Source organism: Equus asinus, chromosome 3, assembly GCF_041296235.1.
Source record: "Equus asinus isolate D_3611 breed Donkey chromosome 3, EquAss-T2T_v2, whole genome shotgun sequence".
NCBI classification, from domain to species: Eukaryota; Metazoa; Chordata; class Mammalia; order Perissodactyla; family Equidae; genus Equus; species Equus asinus.
In genome coordinates this window covers 19,750,265-19,775,457 of record NC_091792.1, presented here as the reverse complement: position 1 = coordinate 19,775,457, position 25,193 = coordinate 19,750,265, and the positions used below count along the sequence as shown (strand labels likewise).

The 25,193-nt window shown below is 34.2% G+C and overlaps 1 protein-coding gene across 3 annotated transcripts in view; it reads right to left on the bottom strand.

Moving 5' to 3' along the window:
* Nucleotides 1–1,590: 1,590 nt before the first annotated feature.
* HSPA4L (heat shock protein family A (Hsp70) member 4 like) overlaps nucleotides 1,591–25,193 on the bottom strand; it is a 56,199-nt gene continuing 32,596 nt past the window's right edge. For all 3 annotated transcript variants that reach the window (XM_014839198.3, XM_014839199.3, XM_014839200.3), the window contains exons 12-20: nucleotides 22,965–23,098; nucleotides 20,620–20,819; nucleotides 16,718–16,816; nucleotides 14,699–14,836; nucleotides 12,240–12,365; nucleotides 11,829–11,936; nucleotides 9,372–9,491; nucleotides 5,368–5,529; nucleotides 1,591–3,098 (exon numbers count right to left, since the gene is read on the bottom strand). In XM_014839198.3, the coding sequence (XP_014694684.2) occupies nucleotides 2,910–3,098; nucleotides 5,368–5,529; nucleotides 9,372–9,491; nucleotides 11,829–11,936; nucleotides 12,240–12,365; nucleotides 14,699–14,836; nucleotides 16,718–16,816; nucleotides 20,620–20,819; nucleotides 22,965–23,098 (1,276 nt within the window). In that variant the 3' untranslated portion in view covers nucleotides 1,591–2,909. The remainder of the gene's footprint in view (nucleotides 3,099–5,367; nucleotides 5,530–9,371; nucleotides 9,492–11,828; nucleotides 11,937–12,239; nucleotides 12,366–14,698; nucleotides 14,837–16,717; nucleotides 16,817–20,619; nucleotides 20,820–22,964; nucleotides 23,099–25,193) is intronic.

Genomic DNA, 25,193 nt, shown 5'->3' with positions numbered 1-25,193 from the left:
TGGAGGGACGGTTATATCTATTTTGGATGAAACTGAAGTCAGCTAGTTTGATCAGTGTATTTAAATATCTATTTAAATAAGGATAATTTTTCAAAGCAAAGATATGTTAATTTGGATAAAATGCTTTAACACTAGCATTTTTTATATTGATAAACGAACCCTAAAATTCACTATAAATAAAGACTATTTAGAAAATAATCATTAATATACTAAAAATTGACCAAAAAAAAAGTCTAAGAAATCTTTATTTTTCCTTAAGAAATAAGTCTAATTACTCTTTTAAAGCTGGGATTATCTGTTGTTCCAATAGCCTAATTTTTTGGTGTGTTGTTTCCAATTGTTTTAAAACTTAAGAATTCTGCATACTGGTAAGGAATTAAACTTTCCTTTGTAATATTATTTAGCGATCCTTGTTCTCATAATCAGTATAATTGGCTATCAGGAGTTGGTTTCTGAAACCAAGTAATTTATACTTTCCATACAGTCAAAGTGTACTAATCTATATTTATTAATCATCTTAGATAGTTCCTACACACTTAGTTCTTATCTGCTTGCTATAGCATAAACATTCAATTTTGCTATGTATCTTTTAAAATAACTTCTAAAATAGTGGCTTATTATTTTGAAACACTCTTTAAATTTTTGTCCAGTACTGTGTATTTCAGCGCAGATTAAAATTAAATTGAACCATACTTTCTACCCAAAACTGTATTAAGGAGAGCATACTCTCTTTTATTAATGTATTCAATAAATAACTACATTATAAGGTTAACAGGCTTTTGAAAATATTAAAGTTGAATAAGTGGGTAGGAAAAGTATACATATTATCTTTGAATGTACTTATGAAGTGTTATATAACTGCAAGAATTGGAATGTGTTATATATCTAAAACACAGAACTACATAAACTGACTAAAGAGAAGGAATGGAAAATGTCAGGATGTACTAGACAATTCAGATGAACATTCATTTCCAAGAAGTTTTTGAGGTATAGCTCCTAACAAAGTGGTTGAAGTTTTGTTAACTCAAGAAAAAGCTATAAACTCCCTACATGTACTGTTATATGTTCCCTTTCATAACTTTGATGCTCTTCCTGAAATGAACCTATATATTCAACATACAAATGAGAAGTAACTGATACAAGCTTTTAAAGAAAAGGTCTCTCATCAATTATTACTAATGGATATATTATTTCATTTTAAGAGTATTAAGACAAGGATAAAGACTAGAAGACATTAAAAAATACAAGTGGTCTATATGATTTTTTCAATTCAACAAAAGGGACATCTCCCTCAAAAAGGATGAATAAAAATCCCTGCAAAATGCACTGCTTTGTCGTCTCCTTTTAGTGCAGACTACATTGTAGAAACAAAATCTCTCTTAGAGAACTAGTTGTGAGAAATGACTATCCCTAAAGATATTAAACTCTCAATTTTTACTACTTAAGAAAGGCAATATTAATTCTTCTTAATATAAAGATTTAGCTTTGGGAAAAAGTGAGACTTTCAAAATTTTAACCGAGGTCAATCTACTTGATTGGTATTAAACACAAGTGCCCATGCATTGTCTATGCTGCTTTTTTTTTTTGTAGGTTGAAAAGCCATTTCAGTCTGCTTCCATACTTAAATAGTTTCAAGCCTCTGGACAGAACTGAACAATGTGAACAAGTCTGGTGATGAAGCACAGATGAAGTCCTTAAAATGTCTTAATTTCACAGTTTCTTGTCCCATATAATTTATATAAGAAGCACCAAAACTGGAGCCAAGTTCTGAACAGGTAATGTAACAGCAGGAACTATAATTTAATCACATCATATCATATTACAATATGTAACATTCTATATTTTGCCTGTTGATATATGACATAGTTAAGTTTATTACAAGCATTATTTCCTAAGACTTACGGTATAAGTGCTTCTTTTCAAGTATTAGCGCTTATTTAATGGTGTTTATCTATATCTTAACATGAAGTCAATCAGTGATAAATGTATATAATGCAATACACTGTGCATTTCTCCCTACTTTGTGTTAAGATAGTAACAAAATCAATTAAGAAAACCAAAACAGCTATTAGAACTGAAACAAGGCTATCAACAACACAGATGCATATCTGAGTGGGTCAACAGCGTTTCCCCTTTAACATGAAGGTATTTTCATCAAAAATGCTTCTTTATCTTTAGGCTAGCATTACTTTAGCAGCAGCTGGTTTTCAGGACAAGTAAATCAGAAGTTCCAAGTGAAAATGACACTGAATTACTCTGAGAAAACATCAACCCACATTACTAATAAAAGAAGCAAACTGCTGGTGTCACCTAACATAAAATTGTGCATTTTCCCTTTCAACATGTGAGTTAGTTCATTTATGTGATGACAACAAAGCTTTGGAGTTCTCATGGCACACCAAGGAGATGGAATAATCTGTCAAGGAACCTCTTGTTTTAATATTTAAATTATAACAATACAATAACTAGAAAATGTCAGTGCCTCGGTGGCTTTAAACCACATAAGTTTCATATTTGTTTTTCAAAATAATGATGCAATTAAATCTATGCTTCTGCAACAATAGTGCAAATACAGTATCCTTTTATGAATAAAGGAGCCGAGGTTTATCCAAGGAGAAGCTTTAAATAAGGTAGAGTGTTGCCAACTACATAGCAATCTTGCATGTTTGATATAAAATACATTAGGAAAGCTTAAACTGACTGGTAAATCTATATTCAGCTAAAGCTTCACATAAGCAGCAATGGAAATGAACAGAAGTGCGCTCAATATAAAACACTTTTCAAAACTACTCCAAAAACAAATGACAAAAAGTGGTTAAGAACAAGTGAACATCTGTTGTGTGTACCAGAAGAAGAATGGACCTTGTGGTTACTTGCACTTTTGAATTATGTGAAGGTAAAATTAAGACTTAGTCCACTTCCATCTCTCCAGATTTAGTATGCTGTGAGCTGTCTTTTGTTGTATCTGGTTTAGTTTCAGCCCCACTCTGTCCATCCATTGGTCCATTGTGTTCACCATTAGCTTTTGCTTTGTCTTCAGCAAGCTCTACTTTTGGTTTGGGCTTGTAAATGATGGGGTTGCAGAAATTATCCAGTTCCTAAAGAAATGAAGAAAACATTATTTAAAAATATTATAGAACAAGTTACCATTAGCTTACTTACATTTTTTTTTTGGAGGAAGATCAGCCCTGAGCTAACATCTGCTGCCAATCCTCCTCTTTTTTGCTGAGGAAGCCTGGCCCTGAGCTAACATCCGTGCCCATCTTCCTCTACTTTATATGTGGGATGCCTACCACAGCATGGCTTGCCAAGCAGTGCCATGTCCACACCCGGGATCCGAACTGGCGAACCCCGGGCGGCCCCCAGCAAAACGTGTGCACTTAAACGCTGTGCCACCGGGCTGGCCCCTACCATTAACTTTCTAAATTCCACATTAACTTTTCCAAATTTTCACAGTAACTTTCTAAATTTCCACGTAATTCCACATTACTGAGTTTATGTTAGCTCAGCTCTATAAACAACTGTTTCTTCAAATACCTTAGTGAAGGTTTTACCTTCTGGGCTAATGCATGTCAGTGGTGATAGGAAACTATTCAATCTTTAACAATACTTTTTATATATAATTTCCCTAAAAATTGGTTCCTCATAATTTAAATATAGTTTACTTGGGCAGGACTAACTTTTAATTCATTCTTTTAAGTTATGCCTAATGCTCTGTTATGAAAATTCTGTTAAATTATACCTATTTCATAAATATTTCTCAACATTTACATGAAAATAATTTTAATCAGTGGAGTTACATAACACTAACTTTACTTTTTGAAAATAGTTGAGTAGCCTTTTCTGTTAAAGGATAAATAAGCCATGAAAGTAAATGCAACTTAATAATAATTTAAAAGAAATACAGTGTATTCTCTATATTCTTGCTTTTTTTTTTTTTTTAAACAGAAATAAGACCATGAAAATCTTTCAAGATCAGTGTCATGGAGACTGGGATAGGGATGGAAATATAGGGAGTAACATCCTGGGGGAATGTTTTAGTGGCAAACTGCTCTTATCACACTCCACAACTCATCTGATTAGGAATAAATTTTTACAGCTTCTTAGCAATACTTTCTTAAAAGAAAAATACTTTTTTGCTTTACTTGATTTAAAAAACATACCTGTTTTTGTTCAAAAAAATCAAATACCTAAAAACATACTGAACTAGATTAAAAAATCACCTGAAATTCCATCTCTTACAGATTAACATTAACATCATTTTGGTGGACATCCTTCTAGATGTATATCCATGCAGACACATATATACAAATATATAAATCTATGAACATGCTAATTTATACAGTGAGATAACTTTAATTAGATTCTGTAATCTCCTTTTTCACTCAATATGTTGTACACATCTTTATCGAAATAGATATATCTCTGGATCTAAAATATATTTAATGGTTGCAATGTGTGGTATGGATGCATCAATTCATCTAGTGCCTTACTGATAGGTATTTAGGTTATTTCCAATTTTTTGCTATTATAAGCAAGGGTATTTACCTGCATATACTTGTGCAATGATCAATTTAGGATGAATTCCTAGAATTATGATTTCTGGGTTAAAGGGTATACTTTAAATTTCTATACATATTCTGATACAATGTCCCAGAAAAGTTGTAACAAATTTAACCAAGTTGTTCAGGGAGAGCATCCATCTCTTCACACCCTTAACAATTATGGCAAAGATTATAAATGTAAACACAACCAAATCAGAGGAGTGAAAAGAGAGATTTGCATTTTGTAGATTAATGATGAGAATGAACACCTTTTCATACATTTATTGGACATGTATTTCTTCTTTTGTCAATTGCTTATCCAATGTCTTTACTCATTTTTCTAATGCTGATCTTTATTATAAAGTTTGATCCGTATTTTTCATGGTGTTTCTATGATAACCTTTGACATTTTCATGAATAATGTTGTTTAGACTGGAAAGTTTATCTCAGAAATAAGATTTTACCATAGAATTTTACACATTTCAAATTATGTCAAAGACAGACCTATACTGCAAAGTTTTACAATGGAGACTTAGAAGTCTTATCCAATATAGAAAAGTCTGACAAATTTGACAGTCAGAAGTTGGCATATTCCTTTTTTTCATTCTGTATTACATTTAAAATTTAAAAAATAGCCTTGTCTATGTGACTGATTAAATCAAGGAACAGCGATTTCCCACCTAGAAACTTTTTTCAAAATAAAAAATTAGCCTTAAATTTCTGTTTTTCTAAGTTCTTTTTCAAGTTATTTCTCAAAGTATAGTTCCCATTAAAAAATGTTAGTGCTTGAACCCATTAAAAAGAGAATTGTATAGTTTCTTACCTTTGACTTTGCAACTATTTCTGAAACTTTCACCACAGGATCTTGAGTGAGACTTAGTTTGTTTTGTGCATTCATCTTACTGTTCAGCCAACTCATGGCTTCACTGATATATTTTTCAACTTTTTCCATTTCAGCAGGATCCAAATGATCATATCTTTCATCCTATTAAAGAAACCTTAAGTTTTCAGTAAGCAACAATTTATTAATAATTTCTACTTAGAAGATTTAGACTCTTATTGAGTGTACACCTCACACATATCCATGTGAAGAAGCCACATACAAATTACATAAAATTGAAGAGACTGAGGAAAAAAAATTGGTATGGGTTTTTAAAAGGAAAGCCTTTCTGAAGAAGTCAGGTTTGGAAAAGAATGACTTTTGAATGAGAACATTCAAGGGAAAACTACTTACTCAAGAAAGAAGCTCCATGAACAATTCATATTAGGGAATAGAGAGAAATAAGGGAAGCAGGCATACAGCAAGCTAGACAGAAAACTCTGAATATGTGACAGAACAATATGGTAAGCTGTTAATAAGGAGAGTTACATAAAATTCCATCTGAAAAAGAGAACTGTAGCTGCCACATATAGGAAACAATCTAAGAAGACATGGTTTAGATTGGTGGCCACAAAACCAGAAAGAAATGGCAATGCAACATATAGAAAGAGGATCTCCTGATGGATTATAGATTGGACATGGAAAATAAAAGGAAGGCCGGCCCCATGGCTGAGTGGTTAAGTTCGTGCGCTCTGCTGCAGCGGCCCAGGGTTTCACTGGTTTGGATCCTGGGCGCGGACATGGCACCGCTCGTCAGGCCACGTTGAGGCGGCGTCCCATATGCCACAACTAGAAGGACCTGCAACTAAGATATACAACTATGTACCGGGGTAGATTTGGGGAGATAAAGCAGGAAAAAAAAAAAAAAGATTGGCCACAGTTGTTAGCTCAGGTGTCAAAAAAGGAAAGAGAATGAAAGAATACTCAAAAGCCAAAGAACTGGGAGAATGGTGATGCTATTTTTTAAAACAAAGTTTCATCAGATACTCAAGTCTTCTTTCTGCTTGTATAATTATAAATTATGCATCTATCATCTTGATTCAGTTTCTGGGTCCCCACATTTTCTTGAAATCCTTCCTACTTCATGGATCATTTCTTAAGTTCCTCTCCATTCATCCCTCCATATACATGATTTAAAAAAATCTCTAACCTGAATCTCTTCCTTGAACTCTCAGCTCTATATCCAACTTGCAACTTGAATTTCTATTTGTAAAGTTTGAAATGACTACCTGTTTCAAACTCTCAATTACTGCCCCCTGGCACCCTGACTCTTCCCAGTTTCCCCATCTCAGTAAATGGCAACTTTGTCCTTCCAGACCAAAATCCTTGGAGTCATTTTTGACTCCTCTTTCTGTTATATTTAAAGAAAATTTATCAGCAAATCTTATTAGCTCTGCCTTCAAATACATGCAGCAAAAATCCAAACACTTCTTCCCCCTCTACCATCCAGGTTCAAGCCTCCATCATTTCTTGCTTACATTATTTTAATAACGTCTGAACTAGTCTCTCTGCTTCCAGATCTTTTAAAAAAATAAGTCAAATCATATTACTTCTATACTCAAAAACCTCCAATCAACTGGACAGGAATAAAAGCCAAACTTGTTTAATGGCCTCGTATGCCCTTTGTGATCTGGCAACTGCTAACCCCTCTTCCACTGTTTTAAACCACTTGGCCTCCTTGCTATTCCTCCAATATGTTCTCCCTTCAAGGTTTTTGCAACTGCTATTGCCTTTTTTAGAAGTTTCTTCTTACAGTTATCATACATGTTGAGCCCTCACCTCCTTCAGTTCTTCCCTCACATGTATGTCATCTTATTAGTCTGCCCTTCTGATAAATCTCCTCCACGTCTGGCAGTCCCTTACTTTTTCCATAATCCTTTATCACCATGTGACTACTTTACAGTAACTTATTTATTGCCTACCTTTCCACACTAAAGCATATTAGAAACAGGTTTAGTGTTTTATTTGATGCTGTGCTTCCAAGTACCTGGAAGAGAGCCTGGCACACAATAAAAACTCAAAATTCTTGAACATAAGTAAAGTCTTGCCTTGCTTTGGATAATATCTTAAACCTGCACACTCAAGATGACTACTAAAGCCTGGGGAAAACTGGGCCATAGTAATTCTATGTGGATCTCCAATGCCAGATTTGAAATATTGCTGGTGTTTCCATTTGTCTGTTTGTTCCTTCTTACCTTTCCATTGTCCTTACATTCCGTTTGTACCTGTATGGACAATTTGGACACTGACATTGGAAGACATATTTACAATTGGCATCTGGATTCTTCTTTTAGGTTGGCTGGATTGCAGTCTTATTTTGCAAAATTCACAGATCTTTTATTTTTAAAATAGGTAACCTCTTTCCACAGTGTAGTGAAAACCAGTATCACTGTTAAGACATTGTATGTTAACTTCAGACTGCATGGGTTTTAATCCTGACTCCATCATTTACTACCTGTGTAATCCATGACAAGTTGTTTAAGTACTGCAGTTTTCTTATATATCCTTGTGACAATAAAGTGAGATAATCCATGTGAAGTGCTTAAAATTCACTAAGTGCTTAATAATTGTAAGCTATTATTAAGATACCCTGTCTGAATCTTTCTGGTACTAGCCTCTCTTGCTCATTGATGCAGTTTTAACATCAATGACAAAAACTGGGGGAATTATACTGAATATTTATTTAAAGTAGGGGTCAGCAAACTTGTCCTGCGGGCCAAATCCAACGTGCTGCCTGTTTTTGAATAAAGTTATTTTGGAACACAGCCATGCCCATTCATTTGCATATTGTACATGGTTGTTTTTACATTACAGTTAAACAGTTGTACAGCGATGATAAGGCCTGCAAACCCTAAAGTATTTATTACTTCTTCATTTAAAGAAAAAGTCTGCTAACCTCTGGTTTAGAGGAAAAAAAATAAGCTTAATTCTGTCAAATCTTACTGTTATATCCAAATGGAGATATCATTTACATAACTAAATATTTGAGGCTTAAAAACAGTGGAAAGGCAGGGGCTGGCCCCATGGCCGAGTGGTTGAGTTCGTGCACTCCACTGCAGGTGGCCCAGTGTTTCATTGGTTCGAATCCTGGGCGCGGACATGGCACTGCTCATCAAACCATGCTGAGGCAGTGTCCCACGTGCCACAGCTAGAAGGACCCACAACGAAGAATATACAACTATGTACTGGGGGGCTTTGGGGAGAAAAAAAATAAAATCTTAAAAAAAAAAAAACAGTGGAAAGGTTAAGTGTAGTAATATAGATTTGGGTATGTATATAAAAGAATAAAGAGTATAGGGAATTAAAAATGACTAATGGACTGGATGACAAAGAACCACCAAAAGGAAAAGAGGTCAAGGGACAAAACAAAGGCTAGCAGAGTACAGCTTCAAAGAGGCCTGAAATCAAAAAACAGTTCAAGAGGGGCTGGCCCTTTGGCCTAGTGGCTAAGTTTGGCGCACCCTGCTCCGGTGGTCCAGGTTCGGTTCCTGGGCGCAGACCTACACTGCTCGTTGGCAGCCATGCTGTGGTGGTGACCCATATACAAAATAGAAGAAGACTAGCACAGACGTTAGCTCAGGGCAAATTTTTCTCAGCAAAAAAAAATTTTGAGAAAAAGGTCCAAAAACACCTCTTTTTCACTGTAGCAATAATGAAATCTCTAAGAAGAAAAGAATGGATTTGGTCGCTGGATTAATTTATGTTGTGGTTTTAGGGAATTTTGTAAGATTAAAACCACATACTTGCACTGTATTTAAAATGTATCAGCATCCTTTACTGATAATTCTCCAATACAAAAATAAGTTTTCAGTTAGGTGCACAATGTCTCTGGAATTTGGTAGCAACACTTGTGACAACTTTGTAGCTGAGAGCCTTTACATTTACCCCACCTCAGCTCACCATGTACTACTCACACGCGACATCATCAGCTGTTATGAATTCAATACCTTGTTTCTGTATGCTTCTATCACTTTCATGACAAGTTGGATCTTTTTTCCCAAGTCGTTTAAAGCTTTTGGTCTCTCTTCATGTTCCATGTATCTCATCTGAATAGGCTGGCCATATTTCTGTTAACATAAATTTGTTTTTAAAAGGATATTAACAGAAAACAACTTATAACACAACTTTTACTGGGCCCTTACAGATGAAGAGGAAAGAAAGCTGGCCAGTTTAAAAGATGTCCCCTCTTATTTGCCAAATGGAAGTGAAGTGAGTTCCAGTGGTTATTTGTTTACTCAATCCTACACAGGGATGCTTAATTCATGACTTACGCTCTTCTCTCATTTATTACGATTACCTCTTGATTCCCCTCAAACCCAAAGTCAAAACTTCAATTCCTTCAAAGTTAGGTATTAGAAGTTTACAAAACTATTGAAATAAGAAAACCATAAGGAATATACTGCATGCAGAATTCATGTATTTGAAACTTGGTTTCAAATACTTATAATGCATATAACTAACTTTCAATAAGCAACATGATTACAAGGATTTCCTGATATTTAATATACATTGAATATTATTTATATATTTTTTTCTATTGTGGTAACATTATATGGATAACCCCATTATATACAGATATATAATGTTATATAGAGATATATATATAGAGATATATATATCAATATATATATAACATTATATAGATTTTGGATGTACATCATATTCATTAGATGTGTACTGTATTATAAGTGTAGCACTTTCTAAAAAAAAAAAAAATTTGGCCCTTGCCCCAGCTGCCTGGAATGGGGAGTTTCTAAATGTTAAAACAGCTTCTATAACTTTGAGGAGGGGGAGGCATTAGAAGAATGAATAACTATTTTCTTTTAAATTCTTTACATACTTAAATAAAAATCAGCTTATTTTAGAATAACTTCAGATTTTCAGAAAAGTTACAAAGGAAATAATAGAGCGCCAAGCAACTCTCATCGCTTTTCTCTAATGTTAGCATCTTACCCCACTATGGTACATTTGTCAAAAGTAAGAAACCAACGCTGGTGCATTACTGTTCACCGAACTCCAGACTGTATTCGGATCTCATCTTTTTCGGTTCCAGGATGCCATAGTGCATTTAGTCTATTTACATAACACTTTTAATGATAAACATTCTTGAAAGGGGAGCAAACATTGCATTTTTAATTTCCAAAAGCCATCTTAATAAATAATAGTAAAGCCTGTGAAAATTTCTATAACTTTCATTTCTATGGTTATATCTGAGGCAAAATAATACTCTCTGGGAGATGCTGAACTTTTCAGTAATTTCTATTGGCTTTATTAGCTGCCTGGTGGTTCCTATGGCCCAAAATATACACATTCTCTTAGGGGAGATTGGGAGTAAAACCACTAAGATGATAAAATATGATAAAGCCTAGTTTTGCTATCACAAGCTTAGGTTTTCTAGTTGCTATCTAATTATTCCCTTTGGAAGTAATTTATTGGCATGAAGGTAATTTTTGAAGATATTAACTTCTTTTGCTTTTAAGTTGTTACTTCTTTTGCACCCCTCTCCCCCAGTCCTAAAGGGCTGCCTTTTCTCATATTCTCAAAATTCTTATTAATGTCATCATCACTTAGCATCTACGTATTCAGGGACCAGGAGCATCAGAATCTCTTGGAAGCTTGTTAAAATACAGAATCATGGGCCTACCTCAAATATATTAAATTATAATCAGTATTTCAATAAGAGCCCCAGGTAATAAAGCTGCACATAAAGCATTGCTATGACCTACACTAAGAAGGAAAGACTAGAAGCCTGTCATCCTTCCAATCTGAACGTCTAATCTCTTAAAGTATTTTTTTTCAGGGTGAGGGGAGTGTTGGGGAGCAAATAGGAGGAAAGTTATAATAGTGGTCTTTTCTTAAAATCATTCCATTGACCTAGGAAAAGGGGATCTGGCGACCACGCCTCCTATTTCTTTGCAAAAGAAATTCAAGGGCAGGGGTGCTATTTTTGAAGTTCTTTGCTGGCCAGGTGTCCCCATCAATGCAATGTGAGAATAAAAAAGGGCAGTGTATTACTCCTCAAAATCAGAGTGGTGAAGGGGGAGAGAGGCAGAGGAAGAGTGACTCCTCCAATGGATAAGAGGGGGTCAGGTTGAAAAATCACTTCTTAATGACATTTCAGAAATATATCTCTTGTGTAAAAATAATACTAACACTCTGGTCATCTGCTAAATATTTATATCTGAGTATCATGATAGACAAATGTGATTATACATTGTTTGGTTCCAATTATCATGTAGCATTACTCACCTCTCAAAATGCTTTTAAAAGTAGAATTTCCTCTTACACATATCTGCCTTAGTAATTTCTTACATATTTATTAAAAACATATACTGTGCTCTCACACCATATTTTTAGGAAAACAATATTCTATTCAACACTAACATAGACTTCAAAAAATTTACCTTTAGTTCTTGAAGCTTATCCACATAAATTTGTTTAGGTTGGTCCTCTCCTTCTTCATAAAGCCAATTTTCTGTGTCTTCCAACATTGCAGATAGTTTATTCAAGTCCTAGTTATACATTTAAGTGACATTAATTGAAAATGCTCTCCTTACAAATAAAAGTCATCAAGGAAGGATAACATTTTTTCAAGTATAAAAGATTAAATTCCAGATTTTTCTGCCTTTTTATTCACAAAGATGTTTTTCAACTTACTTCTGCAATTTGGAAAAATAACCAAAAACCATTCCTAAAGGTGCCCAAGGAGACTGACAGCAATAACACATTTGGTACATTTATTTACATAATTTGTATCAGTATTCTCAAGGAAACATTTAACTAGTTCTAATAAAAATTTAAAAATTTAGACTTACTTCTTGAGTGACGAATTTTTCATAGACAGTACCCAGCTTGTCTCTAAAATCATATACATATTCTTCAACAGCATTCTTAGCATCATTTCTTTCTTTCTCTAACTTATCTTGCATTATCATCTTCCCCTGTCCACAAAGTTTCAGATTAGTTGCTATTAAAAATACGTATTAGGGAAATTCAAACCAAAAGCACAATGAAATACCACTTCACACCTACTAGGATGACTATAACTAAAGAAATGGAAAATAGGTGATGGTGAAGATGTGGAGAATTTGAAATCCCTGAACGTTGCTGTTGAGAATGTAAAATGCTGCAGCTTTATGGAAAACAGTTTGGTGGTTTCTCAAAAAGCCAAAGAAGGAATATAATATGACTCAGCATTTTCACTCCTAGCTATATAACCAAAGGAACTGAAAACAGGAACTCAGATACTCATATGCCAATGTTCATTGCAGCATTATTCACAAAAGCCAAAAGATGAAAACTCAACTGTCCATTAACAAATGAATGGATAAATAAAATGCATACATACACAATGGAATATTATTCTACTATATAAAGGAATGAAGTTGTGATATATATTACAACATGGATGAACCTTGAACACATTATGCTAAGTGCAATAAGCCAGAAACAAAAGGACAAATATTATATGATTACATTTATATGAGTTATGTAGAATAGGCAAATTCATAGAGACAGAAAGTAGATTAGAGTTTACTAGGGATTGGGGGAAGGGAGGAATGATGAGTTATTATTTAACAGTTACAGATTTTCTGATTGAGGTGATGAAAGTTTTGGTTTCACAACACTGTCAACATAATCAATGCCACTGAATTCTTGTACACTTAAAAATGGCCAAAATGGCTAATTTTATGTTATATAGATTTTACCACACTTAAAAAATTAATAATGTAATATACCAAAAGCCATTGAAGTGTACACTTTAAATGGGTGACTTGTATGGCATGTGAATTCTATCTCAATAAAGCTATTAAAAAAAACCCCAAAAGACAAAAACAAAAGAAAACTCCACAGACTATGTCATTGTACATACTTGGGTTCAAATCTCAGGTTCCCCATTTCCTAGCTTTGAGTCACAGCAAAGTCACCTAGTCTCTCTAAGCTTCAGTTTTCTTATCCTAAAATAGAGAGCATACTTCTAACTGTCTCATAGGGCTGTTAATAAGATTGACATCATTCATGTAAAATGTTTAGTACAGTGCCTGGCACATAACTGCTGCTGAATAAATGCTAGCTCTGAGAGGGAAGACAGAATAGTGGTTGTGATCCTGAGCTTTGGAGACAGACTGCCTGGATCCAAATCCAAAGGTTACTCTCTGACCTGTTCCTGTTTTTTCATCTGCAAATGCAGATCTCTAATAATACCTATACTTCATAGGTTTGTTTTAAGGATTAAATAAGATAACAAAGTGTTTAAAGATGTTAGTAAAAATTATGGTTGTTATAATCAATAGGAAAGAAATAAAGAATTTGAAGATCATAATAAAGAACAAAATTTTCACTTTAACAAAAGCATAGTATTTTAAACATAAGACTGGCAGTGCACTGACATTTGTGAATTTAAAATACTGAGACATTTAAAAATTTAAGAAAAATCTTATTTTATACACAAAATTTGCCATGGCTGGGCTTTCCCACAATTAATTCCTTTGGGAAAATTAGTCTTAAAACACACAAATTTTGAATTATTCAGGATATCCAGGAATGCTTGCTTCACATAAAATGAAGCCTTTACTAAGTAGTGAATAGGTAATATAGATAGGTACTAAAAAGAGCAAGCATTGTAAAGTCAAAATCTCTTGAGAAAATTCCTAGAATAATATGCAGCAGATAGCAGAATATGGGGCACATCAAAGAAACTTACGTTTAATGCCAGCTAAGCCTGCAGAAATTAAGAACCACTACTTAAATATAAATTCAAAAAATAAAGTACTTCTTATACGACTACAGGTAAAGAAACAAAACTTTTTCTCAAGAGATTATAAAATTAAACATGTAGACATGTAAAGAAAATTTCACAAATGATGACAGATTTTCAAAAGTATTAAATAGAAGTCAGAGAACATTTTGATAGAGCCTTAATCTTCAAGGACAACACATTAGAAGAGGGGAGCTGCTAATACTTCCCCATACGATGTTGGCTGGGTGTTACTGTTAAAGACAGAATAAAAAGGGGTAAGAATCATTAGTGTTTGGAATGGTCTTTCTCTATAGTGGAGACAATCCATGTTTTTCATATAGCTAAGATGAAAACTACACTGTAAATGACATTAATACAGCTCAGTATTTCATCCACAATAAAGTAGTTCAATGCTCTATTTAATAATTCCTTAGGAATTATAGACTAGTTCTCCCAATTCAGGGGATCATTGACCTCTACAAAAATTTCAGAATACCTTACCACCTATTTCAACATCAATTCAGATCTATATACCTCATTTTCAATGTAGCTGTTGAGAATATCTTGGCCCAATTGTCTACAAAGGGTACTCTGGATAGGTAGATCAATACTCTTGACTTTTCCTTTTTTAATGGTCTGGTTTAATCGGTCTTGTTTGTCTGAGGAAGCTGACTGCAAAAGAAATGCAAGAGAAGTGTAAATTTCTAAAACTAGCTTAAAAATAGATTTAAGAGAGTGATTTCAGAAGAAACAAGGGTTTGGGGCCGGCCCCGTGGCTGAGTGGTTAGGTTCGCGCACTCCACTTCAGCGGCCCGGGGTTTCACTGGTTCGGATCCTGGGTGTGGACATGGCACCACTCATCAGGTCATGCTGAGGCAGTGTCCCACATGCCACAACTAGAAGGACCCACAACGAAAAATACACAACTATGTACTGGGGGGCTTTGGGAGAAAAAGGAAAAGATAAAATCTTTAAAAAAAAAAAAAGAAGAAACGAGTAAAATCAAACAGAACTATTACCATGTACTATACTTTATTTAAAAATACTACTTTAATACTGATAGTATTTTATATTCTGTGTACACTGAATCTGCCTACATAAAAAATATTCAGCTGGAAATGCAAATTAAAACCACAAGAGATGCCACTTCTCACACTAGGATGGCTATGATTAAGAAAAAAGAGAAAATAACAAGAGTTGGTGAGGATGTGGAGAAACTGGAATCCTCATACATTGTTGGCAAGACTGTAAAATGTTGCAGTCTTTTTGGAAAAGAGCTGGGCAGTTCCTCAAAATGTTAAACAGAGAGATACCATATGACCCAGCAATTCCATTCCTAGGTACATGCCCAATTAAAATGAAGATATACATCCAAAACTGATCGTGATTGTTCACAGTAGTATTATTCATAATAGTTAAAAAGTAGAAACAACCCAAATGTCCATCAGCTGATGAATGGATAAAAAAATGTGGTACATATCCATATAATGCAATAACTATTCAGCCATGAAAAAGAATGAAGTACTGATACATCCTACAACTGAGATGAACCTTGAAAACATTATGCTTAGTGAAAGAAGCCAGTCACAAAGGACCATATATTGTATGACTGTATTTATATAAAATGTCCAGAATAGGCAAAGCTACAGAGATAGAAAGATTAGTGGTTGCCTAGAGTTGGCAGGGAGAGGGTTGGGGGGAAACAGGGAGTTACTGCTAATGAGTACAGGGCTTCTTTTTGGGGTGATGAAAATGCAAAATTGTGATAATAGCTGCAAAACTGTGAGTATATTAAAAACCTTTGAATTGTACACTTAAATGGGCAAATTGTATCATATGTAAACTCTCAATGAAGCTGTTAAAGAATTAAAAGCAAAAAATATTCAGTAAAATTAAAAATTTAGAAAAAATAGGTTTCAGGTTTTAAATTACGTGAGATCCTATGATTTAAAACTGAATCTTTATACCCTCTAAAAAAAACCTATACAGCTAACCAAGAAAGATTAAATTCTGTTCAGGTTAGAAAAATCTGTTGAAGATGAGTTTAGAGCTATAGCCACATTCATCTAGGTCATTGGCATGAATGTCTTAGTAAAGTAATGACTCTCAATAATAGTCATTTATCCTTTAAAATTTTACTTTCAAAAAATTTATTTTTGCCCAAAGAAAAATATTTTATGATATGTGGCAAAATGCTTACAGTGGTCAATTTTGAGATGCAGTTTATCGCTAATTTGACTTTTCTTCATTTGGCTTATCCCATCTCCTATTTTCTCTGAGACTGTATGACTTTTAATGAGAGAAAAAGTTACTGAAAAACATCTTTTCTCCTACCAAAAAGATAATGTTACTTATATTGTTAGGGTTCATTCTTTAAAAAATCCTCTAAAGTAAATTATTAAAATGTATTTATTCCGGTTATATGCTTTCTATACTTTTCCACAGAACTAAGATTAAAAAAATCATGTATTAAAAGCATGCATTATAAAGTAAATACATTAACTCAAAATATCAATCTCAAAAAGGCACAACAACAGAAATAGTAAAAGTAACCTTTGTTTTGGTTCCTGTGTGATCAATTTCCTCTTCTGGGGTGTGTTCAGCATGACATTTTTGATGACCTCCTTCTTCTTGATCAACCTGCATTTTATCCTGGAAAAAAAATATGTAATTGATAATATTTATAGTGCCTTTTTTTTTAAAAAATAAAACAGCATCTTAAGAGTTCAAGCCTGTTATGAAATGTGTAAACATAGTAAAGGAGAAGCTCGTTGTTTTTCAAATGAGAATAACCACAAATAAATAGATTAAGAGGTAAATGAAAAGATCTATTTGATGCTATGTGAATAAACCTTGTTTCATTCACTTGTGGCCAAATAATTGCAAGAACTGGAAAACTGTTCTCAAGACATATTCACAAAAGCAAACTTACAAAAAGAGAACATTAAACTTGACATGAAAAATGTTTATAAAGAACTTAATGTGGGAAAATGAAGTGAAAAAGTTATAAAATTTATATATTAAATTCAGTTGTATTTTTAAAATGTAGTAAAATACTCAAGGAAATACATCAAAACTGTCGAAGTAGATATCTCTGAATTATAACAATGTAAACTTTTAAGATTTTTTTTTTTAATGTATAAAAGACAAACTTGCTGCCAAAATGGACATCCCACTTGGCAAGCACAAGTATTAGATTTTTCTGGTCTGTCTTAATCTTACCCACAACCATCCTCCTAAAAGGAAGAAAGCCTGAAATTCAGGAATCAGTATGATTTAGATCTTCTAATATATCTAGAGTTAAGCAAATATATAACACTCAGAAGGCTATCTTGAATAAAGCTTATTTGTGTCAAAGAGAAAAACAAGTTAGAAGATAATTTACACCAGTGTTCTTTACAGTTAAAAGGTCAATTATTTCTGATACTCCAACTGCCCCCCTTCCAACTCTACAATTTCCCCAACCGTGTGACTGAGAAGAGATTAAAAAAAAAAAGTAATATAGTGGTAAGCTAGGGTAATGCAGGAAGACACAAATACATTATTATTTCATGTACTACTAAGAAGAAAATACTGCCAATTAAATGGCCATAATGCCTTATCAGTTAGCATTTTTATTTTATACTTATTGAAAGAGATCTTCTATTGTGTATATATTTATATCTCTAAAAGAAAAATAAACCAAATAAAGTGATTAAGATGTTTCTATAATTTCTTTACATCCAGAATCCAACTCTTCTAAATCACTTAATTCAGTTGTTAATGTATTTTTCTACACAACACTACACTCTATGCCATGAAGAGCAGTAGTGACCCAGCATTTGTTTAAAAATTGCTCCAGTATGGTCTCTAACATTTTTTTATAAGCCACTGACATCTATTCTGCAAGTTGTATGATGGTGTCTTCTTCATCTTACCAGAAGGAGTCAGTAGATTGTTTTCAGACAACCACCAGGATTTGATTTCCTTCTTTGAATGGTCCTTAAACAATCTGTTGACTGAAATGTCAAGGGGTTGCAAGTGCCTAGTCACACCATTAAGAAAACAACCAAGTTCACACACGTATAGATGATGAGAACTATGTCATGATTATTGCCATTAGCAACAGTGAACATAAGATATTTGTAAGACCCATCCCAATTTCAGAGAAATTAAAAAAGTGTAAAATTGTACATCTTACAATTGAGAGTAATTTGTTAATTTTTTAAAATGATTTTAAGAAAGTTCATAGGAATGTTATCAATAGTGAGGAACTTAAGGGAAGTGCCTCTAGATCCTGGCTTCTCTAATTGATCTTAAACTCCATGAGGGTGAGACCATCTTTCTGTTCACTGCTCTATCCAAACACACATTCTAGATGCTTTTAGTTAACTGCTGAATAAATAAAAACCACTTAAGAATAAAATCCAGAATCATTATCATGATCAGGCTTTACCTGATTTGTCCCTTGATCTACCTTCTCAATTTTTTTCTTGCCGCTCTCCCCTTCTCCACTCCTCTATCTTATATATCAGCTATCCTTACATTTATTACAACAAAAAAAGGGCTTCCTGCCTCAGGGCCTTTGTACCCGTTATTCACTCTGCTCGGACAACTACCTACTCCACTCCTTACCCTCAAACTGCTTTTCCATCTTTCAGGCTGCTTACCTGTTCCTTCCTCACAGGTGGATTTCCTCATCACTATCACATAATTTCTACTATGCATCCCCCTGCTGTTAATTTCCTTCATATTTATGTAGTATCTTGCTGCTTCTTGCCTGTCCTTTCCCACCAGAAGTTAAGTTACAGACGGGTGGGGACAGTTTCTATCTTGCTTACCACTGTATCCTCAGTGCCTAGAACAGTGTCTGGTACATATAAGGAATCGAATATTTTGAATTAAAAACAGATTAAAAGAGAAACAATCCAAACAGTCAACAATTTGGGAATAGTTAAATTAAGGTACATTAATATGATGAATAGCACATAGTCTGTTTGATCCTTGGTTTGGTGATGAAGCCTAAAAGCCGCGATGACTTCTTACTATGCCCCGATATTAATACATACCCAGAAGAGAAGTATCAATTTTCTGAGACATCCTTACATTGAAGAGAAGTCGGTAACCTATGTTATGACTTCTCAGAAAAATCAAAGCTATCTTAATTTTCAATGAAAAAGGAGGCCCATAAAATCAACTTTCATAAGTTGACTCTCAAGCAAAAAAACCAAAAGACTCCTGCTGCTGTTCGCTGGCAAGTGTCTGGGTTTCTTTACCTATCCCAGAGTTAGAAGTGTCAGCAGCTAGGGAAGAGTAAAAAGAATTTATTAGCCTCCTATTTTTCTCCTCTAAAACTTAAACAATTAGCTTCCAGAGTCTACTTTGAATTGGTTCACATTTTTTTGGGTGAAGGGAGAGACTGCTTTATAATGGTATTTCAGCCATAAGTATTTTAACTTCTGGATACAGAATTAAAGAGAAAACTACAGAAAACCAATAAGAAATACAATTTACAAATGTTTTCTACACAGAGTACTCAACTTCACCTCTTCTGTTAGGAAGGATAACAAAATAAACTACAATTTATACAAAATCTATTATATCAGCTATGGTAGGGATTTAAAAGAATACTTTTAAAGAGTAGTGGTAAAATTCTGATCTGGAAGAAAAGATGTTATAGTAATTATTAATAAAAACAGACAAAAAGACAACCTTCACAAAAGGGAGAAATTGTCTTGAAATTTAACGAAAGAAAATCAATTCTTAATATACAGTACATGAAAAATCTACGGCATACTCCAATTACAATTGGAAAAAATCTAACAAATGCCATTAACGATAATTTATAAATAGTATACATAAAAAGATGAAAATTTTGTGTAATGGAATATAATCACGTTCTCCTAAGATTCCTTCATCTATGGTACACCAAGAGTAAAAACAGTGTTGTGCTCACATAAGCCTTTCATAAAGAAATAAACCGTCAAAAATTTGTAAGGTTATTGAACGTACAGCACATTCATCTGCTGAACTGCCACAAATATCCTCCTAAGCCCTAGGAAATTCTTTATTAAGCATGTATTTTCAACCGAAAAATATCTATGTGTACAGTTCAAAATTTATCAGTCTGAATTGGTTTTATCTATAAACCAAAAAAGCTAGCCACAATACATGTTTTTAATGGAAATAAAGAATTTAGGAAAGATGACTCCAACCATACATATGCACGTGTTCCATATAATGCTATGAAAGATGTACAAGCCTCCAAAAAGTATGTTACACTGCAAAAGATGTACAGCATTTAAAATAGAATTTTTCTTCAATGCTTTCATAAAAGCGTTTATACCGATTCCCACAGCAGAACATCAGAGCAAAATGTCAGAGGTTAATATTGTCAACTATTAAAGTACTAGTTATGATTAAGATACTTTATATATTATTTATTGGAGAAACTTTGAAACAGAATTTCTACATACCACATCATCTTTGCTTTCATTCTTAAATGAAGTTTCCATCTCCACGGAAACATCACTGTGATCCCCTTCTACATTTTGCTTCTCAATTACTGAAGCACTAGCCACACTGAAGATTCCATGGATGTTAACACGAACTTTAACCTTCACTTTAGAACTATCACCATCAGACTGTGGAAAAACATTCTGAATAGTGAAGCTCCCTTGAAGAAAAAAGAGCTTTGATCAGTACATGGGCCTTAGATTAAGTCATTCAATAATTTGACTATCATCTTTCAAGATGCTGGCAAATAATCATAAAATTATTACCACACCCAGATTAATTACTGTGGGACAGGCATTTCCCTCAGATCACCCTTTTTATACCTTAATAAACCTGGTATTAAGACTCAGACGGGTTAAGCAACCAGCCCCAAAGCATCAATGCTAGGAAAAAGAAAAGTAGAAATTTTAACAAAGGACAATCTGACTCAAGCCAATATAACTTTTAAGTATTTTATAGTATTGCTACTCTAAAACCAAAATAACAAAATTCAATTTCTGAATTTGAAAATCAAATAGATATTATCTTTTTGCTATAAGCTTTGCAAATCATAATCATCTTGGTAATTCATAAATAAAGTAATTTTTTAAAATTTCTGGATTTTTTTTCCCATAGCAAAATTGCTACGTTATCCAGTCACTAATATCTACAAAGGTCATATTAATTTTTCTTTTTTTTTTATAAGTCTTTTCCTGATTTTTTGTTTCCTTTTTTTTCCCTGTTTTTTCTCCCCAAAGCCCCCAAGTATATAGTTGTATATTTTAGTTGTGGGTCCTTCTAGTTGTGCTATGTGAGACGCCATCTCAACATGGCCTGATGAGTGGTGCCATCTCCGCACCCCGGATCCGAACCAGTGAAACCCCAGGCTGCTGAAGCGCAGCACTCAAAATTAACCACTCGGTCACGGGGCCAGCCCCTAATTTTTCATTTTAAGAACTCTACAGTGTTTTATTTTTCAAAAAAAATCTCAAGTATATAATGATATCCATAGTAGAGAGAGAATACTAGGCAGAAAAACTGAGTAATATTCTGGTGGGCCTTTGTTATGGGTTGAACTGTGTCCTCCACAAATTCATATGCTGAAGTCCTACTCTCCAGTACCTCAGAAAGTGACCTTATTTGGAGACGGGGTCTTTACAGAGGTAATCAAGTTAAAATGAAGTCATCAGGATTGGCTCTCTTCCAATGACTGGTGTCCTCATTTGGAGACTCATACAGGGAGAATATCATGTGAACATGAAGATGGCCATCTACAAACCAAGGAGAGCGGCCTGGAACAGATCCTTCCCTCACAGCCCTCAGAAGGAACCAATACTGCCAACACCTTGATTTCGGACTCCTAGTCTCCAGAACTGTGAGACAATAAATTTCTATTGTTTAAGTCACCTGGTTTGCGGTATTTATTACAGAAGCCCTAGCAAACTAATACCATCTTCAATAATTTATTTCTACTGCTTTAAACAATGTACTCGAAATATTTATACTGTCCCCTTTTTACTCTATCAACAAAAGCAGTACATATAGACAATTTTTATTTTAAGATTGGCATCTGAGCTAACAACTCTTGCCAATCTTCTTTTTTTTTCCTTTTTCTCCCCAAATCCCCCCAGTGTATGGCTGCATATTTTAGTTGTGGGTCTTTCTAGTTGTGGCATGTGGGACGCCACCTCAGCGTGGCCTGACGAGTGGTGCCATGTCCACGCTCAGCATCCGAACCAGCGAAACCCTGGGCCACCGAAGTGGAGCGTGCGAACTTAACCACTCAGTCACGGGCCGGCCCCCACATACACAATTTTAAAACTTAAAAAAAATTATTCCTTCTCTTTTAAATGTTAAAAAAAAAATCACACTTTCTTTTATATCTTCTAAAAAGATTATACAGCTAAAATGGACATTACAGTCTCCTATTCTTCCTTTCATATTAATCCAATGATACTCATTCTAGTTGTTGGCAGTGAGCATAAGTTTAAAAGCAGAACATAAAATCAGTCTGGCAGCACAATTTCAATTTACAATGAAAGAGATTTTTCATAAAAAATAATCCTTCCCAAACCTCTCAGGCCAATGATAGAGCATTTTAAATATACAAATCAAAATGAATTAAAAATGCTCAAATCTGCTGTTACTGCAGAAATAAACTCTGAGCACTAAAAAGTGCATAATGAGAAAAAAGTACGAACATCTTTCTTTAAAAATTCAGTGCTTGCTTAGCTGAAATATCGACTTATTTGTTCTCTTGATACAAATATTAACATATTTATAAAAAGCAAAAATTTATTAAAATTTTTTTCTTGAGTCCTCTTACCAATTCTTGGATCAGGATAAGGCACTTCATGTAAATTAGTATAAAATGCTTCTAGTTCAAATGGTTCCTTCTTGTGGAAAGTAATGACTTTTGAGAATGGGGCAGGATGGTTCTTACAGAATACTTCACATTCCCTAAAATAGAGTGGGAAAACGCTCAGTTAAAAACAAAGTTGCCTATAAACCTAATTACAGAATCCATCTCACTCTTAATTCAAAAGCAGCAATTGTAAAGATCTCGATGTGCAAATGTAAAGAAAAAGAATTATTGGTTTTGCCATAAACATGCATTTTGACAGTTTTATGGCTCAAAGTTTTTAGAATGTCACGGTAACAGACAATTATATCCTACTAAAAAGAGAAATATTACCCAAGAATAGGTATATTTTTAGGGCCAATACATAGAGATTATTTTTTTGCTCACTTCTGAGAACCAAATCTTATCCATTAGTTTACAAGATACTTGTCATATGTAACCCTTTTTATTCCAGCTCTCTTAAAAAATAAATTTTTATTTGGAAATAATTTCAAACTTACAGAAAGGTGCAAAAATAAAACAGGACAAGGTACACCTGGATATGTTTTACTTAGATTTGCTACTGTTAACATTTTACTCCATTTGTTTCATCACTTGGGTGCACACACTCTGTGTATATTTTTTACTGAAGCAATTGAGGGTGTTACATACAGTACAACCCTTTACTCCTAAGTACTTCAATGTGAATTTCCTAATAGGGATATTCTCTAACACAATCACAGTATAGCTGTAATTTTATAAATTTACATTGATACTTTACAATCCATTTCGAATTTTTTTCAGTTGATATAATAATGTCCTTTATAGTATTTTCTCCTCTCCAGTACAGGATGTTTTAAAGTCTGCATAGCAATCCTGTTCCTTAAATAGAAGAAGAGAAATAGTTTTTCTGTTTGTTTGCTGGTTTGTGTTTTTTTGAGGAAGATTAGCCCTGAGCTAACATCTGCCAGTCCTCCTTTTTTAGCTGAGGAAGCCTAGCCCTGAGGTAACATCCGTGCCCATCTTCCTCTACTTTATATGTGGGATGCCTACCACAGCATGGCGTGCCAAGCAGTGCCATGTCCGCACCTGGGATCCAAACCGGCGAACCCCAGTCTGCTGAGAGGCAGAACGTGTGAACTTAACTGCTGTGCCACCAGGCCGGCCCTGAGAAACAGTTTTTAACTATTGTTTGTAGTGGCCCAGAAACTCACACTTTAATAATCTATCATCATCCTATCAATCATGAAAGGTATAAAAATGTCACATTCATGGATCTCTTCTTCTATTCTAGCTTTCAAGAACCTCTCATTATGTTCTGTTTTCTTATTGTAGTCACTAGGATATATTTACTTTTCTTTTTTTCATATTTCTTTTTTTTATTGAGTTAATGATAGGTTACAATCTTGTGAAATTTCAGTTGTACATTAATGTTTGTCATTCGTGTTGTAGGTGCACCACTTCACCCTTTGTGCCCACCCCCCACCCCACCTTTCCCCTGGTATCCACTAAACTGTTCTTAGTCCACATTTTTAAATTCCTCATATGAGTGGAGTCATACACAGATTATCCTTCTCTAGCTGGCTTATTTCACTTAACATAATTCCCTCAAGGTCCATCCATGTTATTGCAAATGGAACGATTTTGTTCTGTTTTGCAGCTGAGTAGTATTCCATTGTATATATGTACCACATCTTCTTTATCCATTCGTCTGTTGACGGGCACTTAGGTTGCTTCCATGTCTTGGCTATTGTAAATAATGCTGCAATGAACATTGGGGTATATAGGACTTTTGGGATTGCTGACTTCAAGCTCTTTGGATAGATATCCAGTAGTGGGATGGCTAGATTGTATGGTAGTTCTATTTTTAATTTTTTGAGGAATCTCCATACTGTTTTCCATAGTGGCTGCACCAGTTTGCATTCCCACCAGCAGTGTATGAGGGTTCCTTTTTCTCCACAACCTCTCCAACATTTGTTACTATTAGTTTTAGATATTTTTGTCATTCTAATGGGTGTAAGGTGATATCTTAGTGTAGTTTTGATTTGCATTTCACTGATGATCAGCGATGATGAGCATCTTTTCATGTGCCTATTGGCCATCCGTATATCTTCTTTGGAGAAATGTCTGTTCATGTCTCCAGCCCATTTTTTGATTGGGTTGTTTGATTTTTTGTTGTTGAGTTGTGAGAGTTCTTTATATATTATGGATATT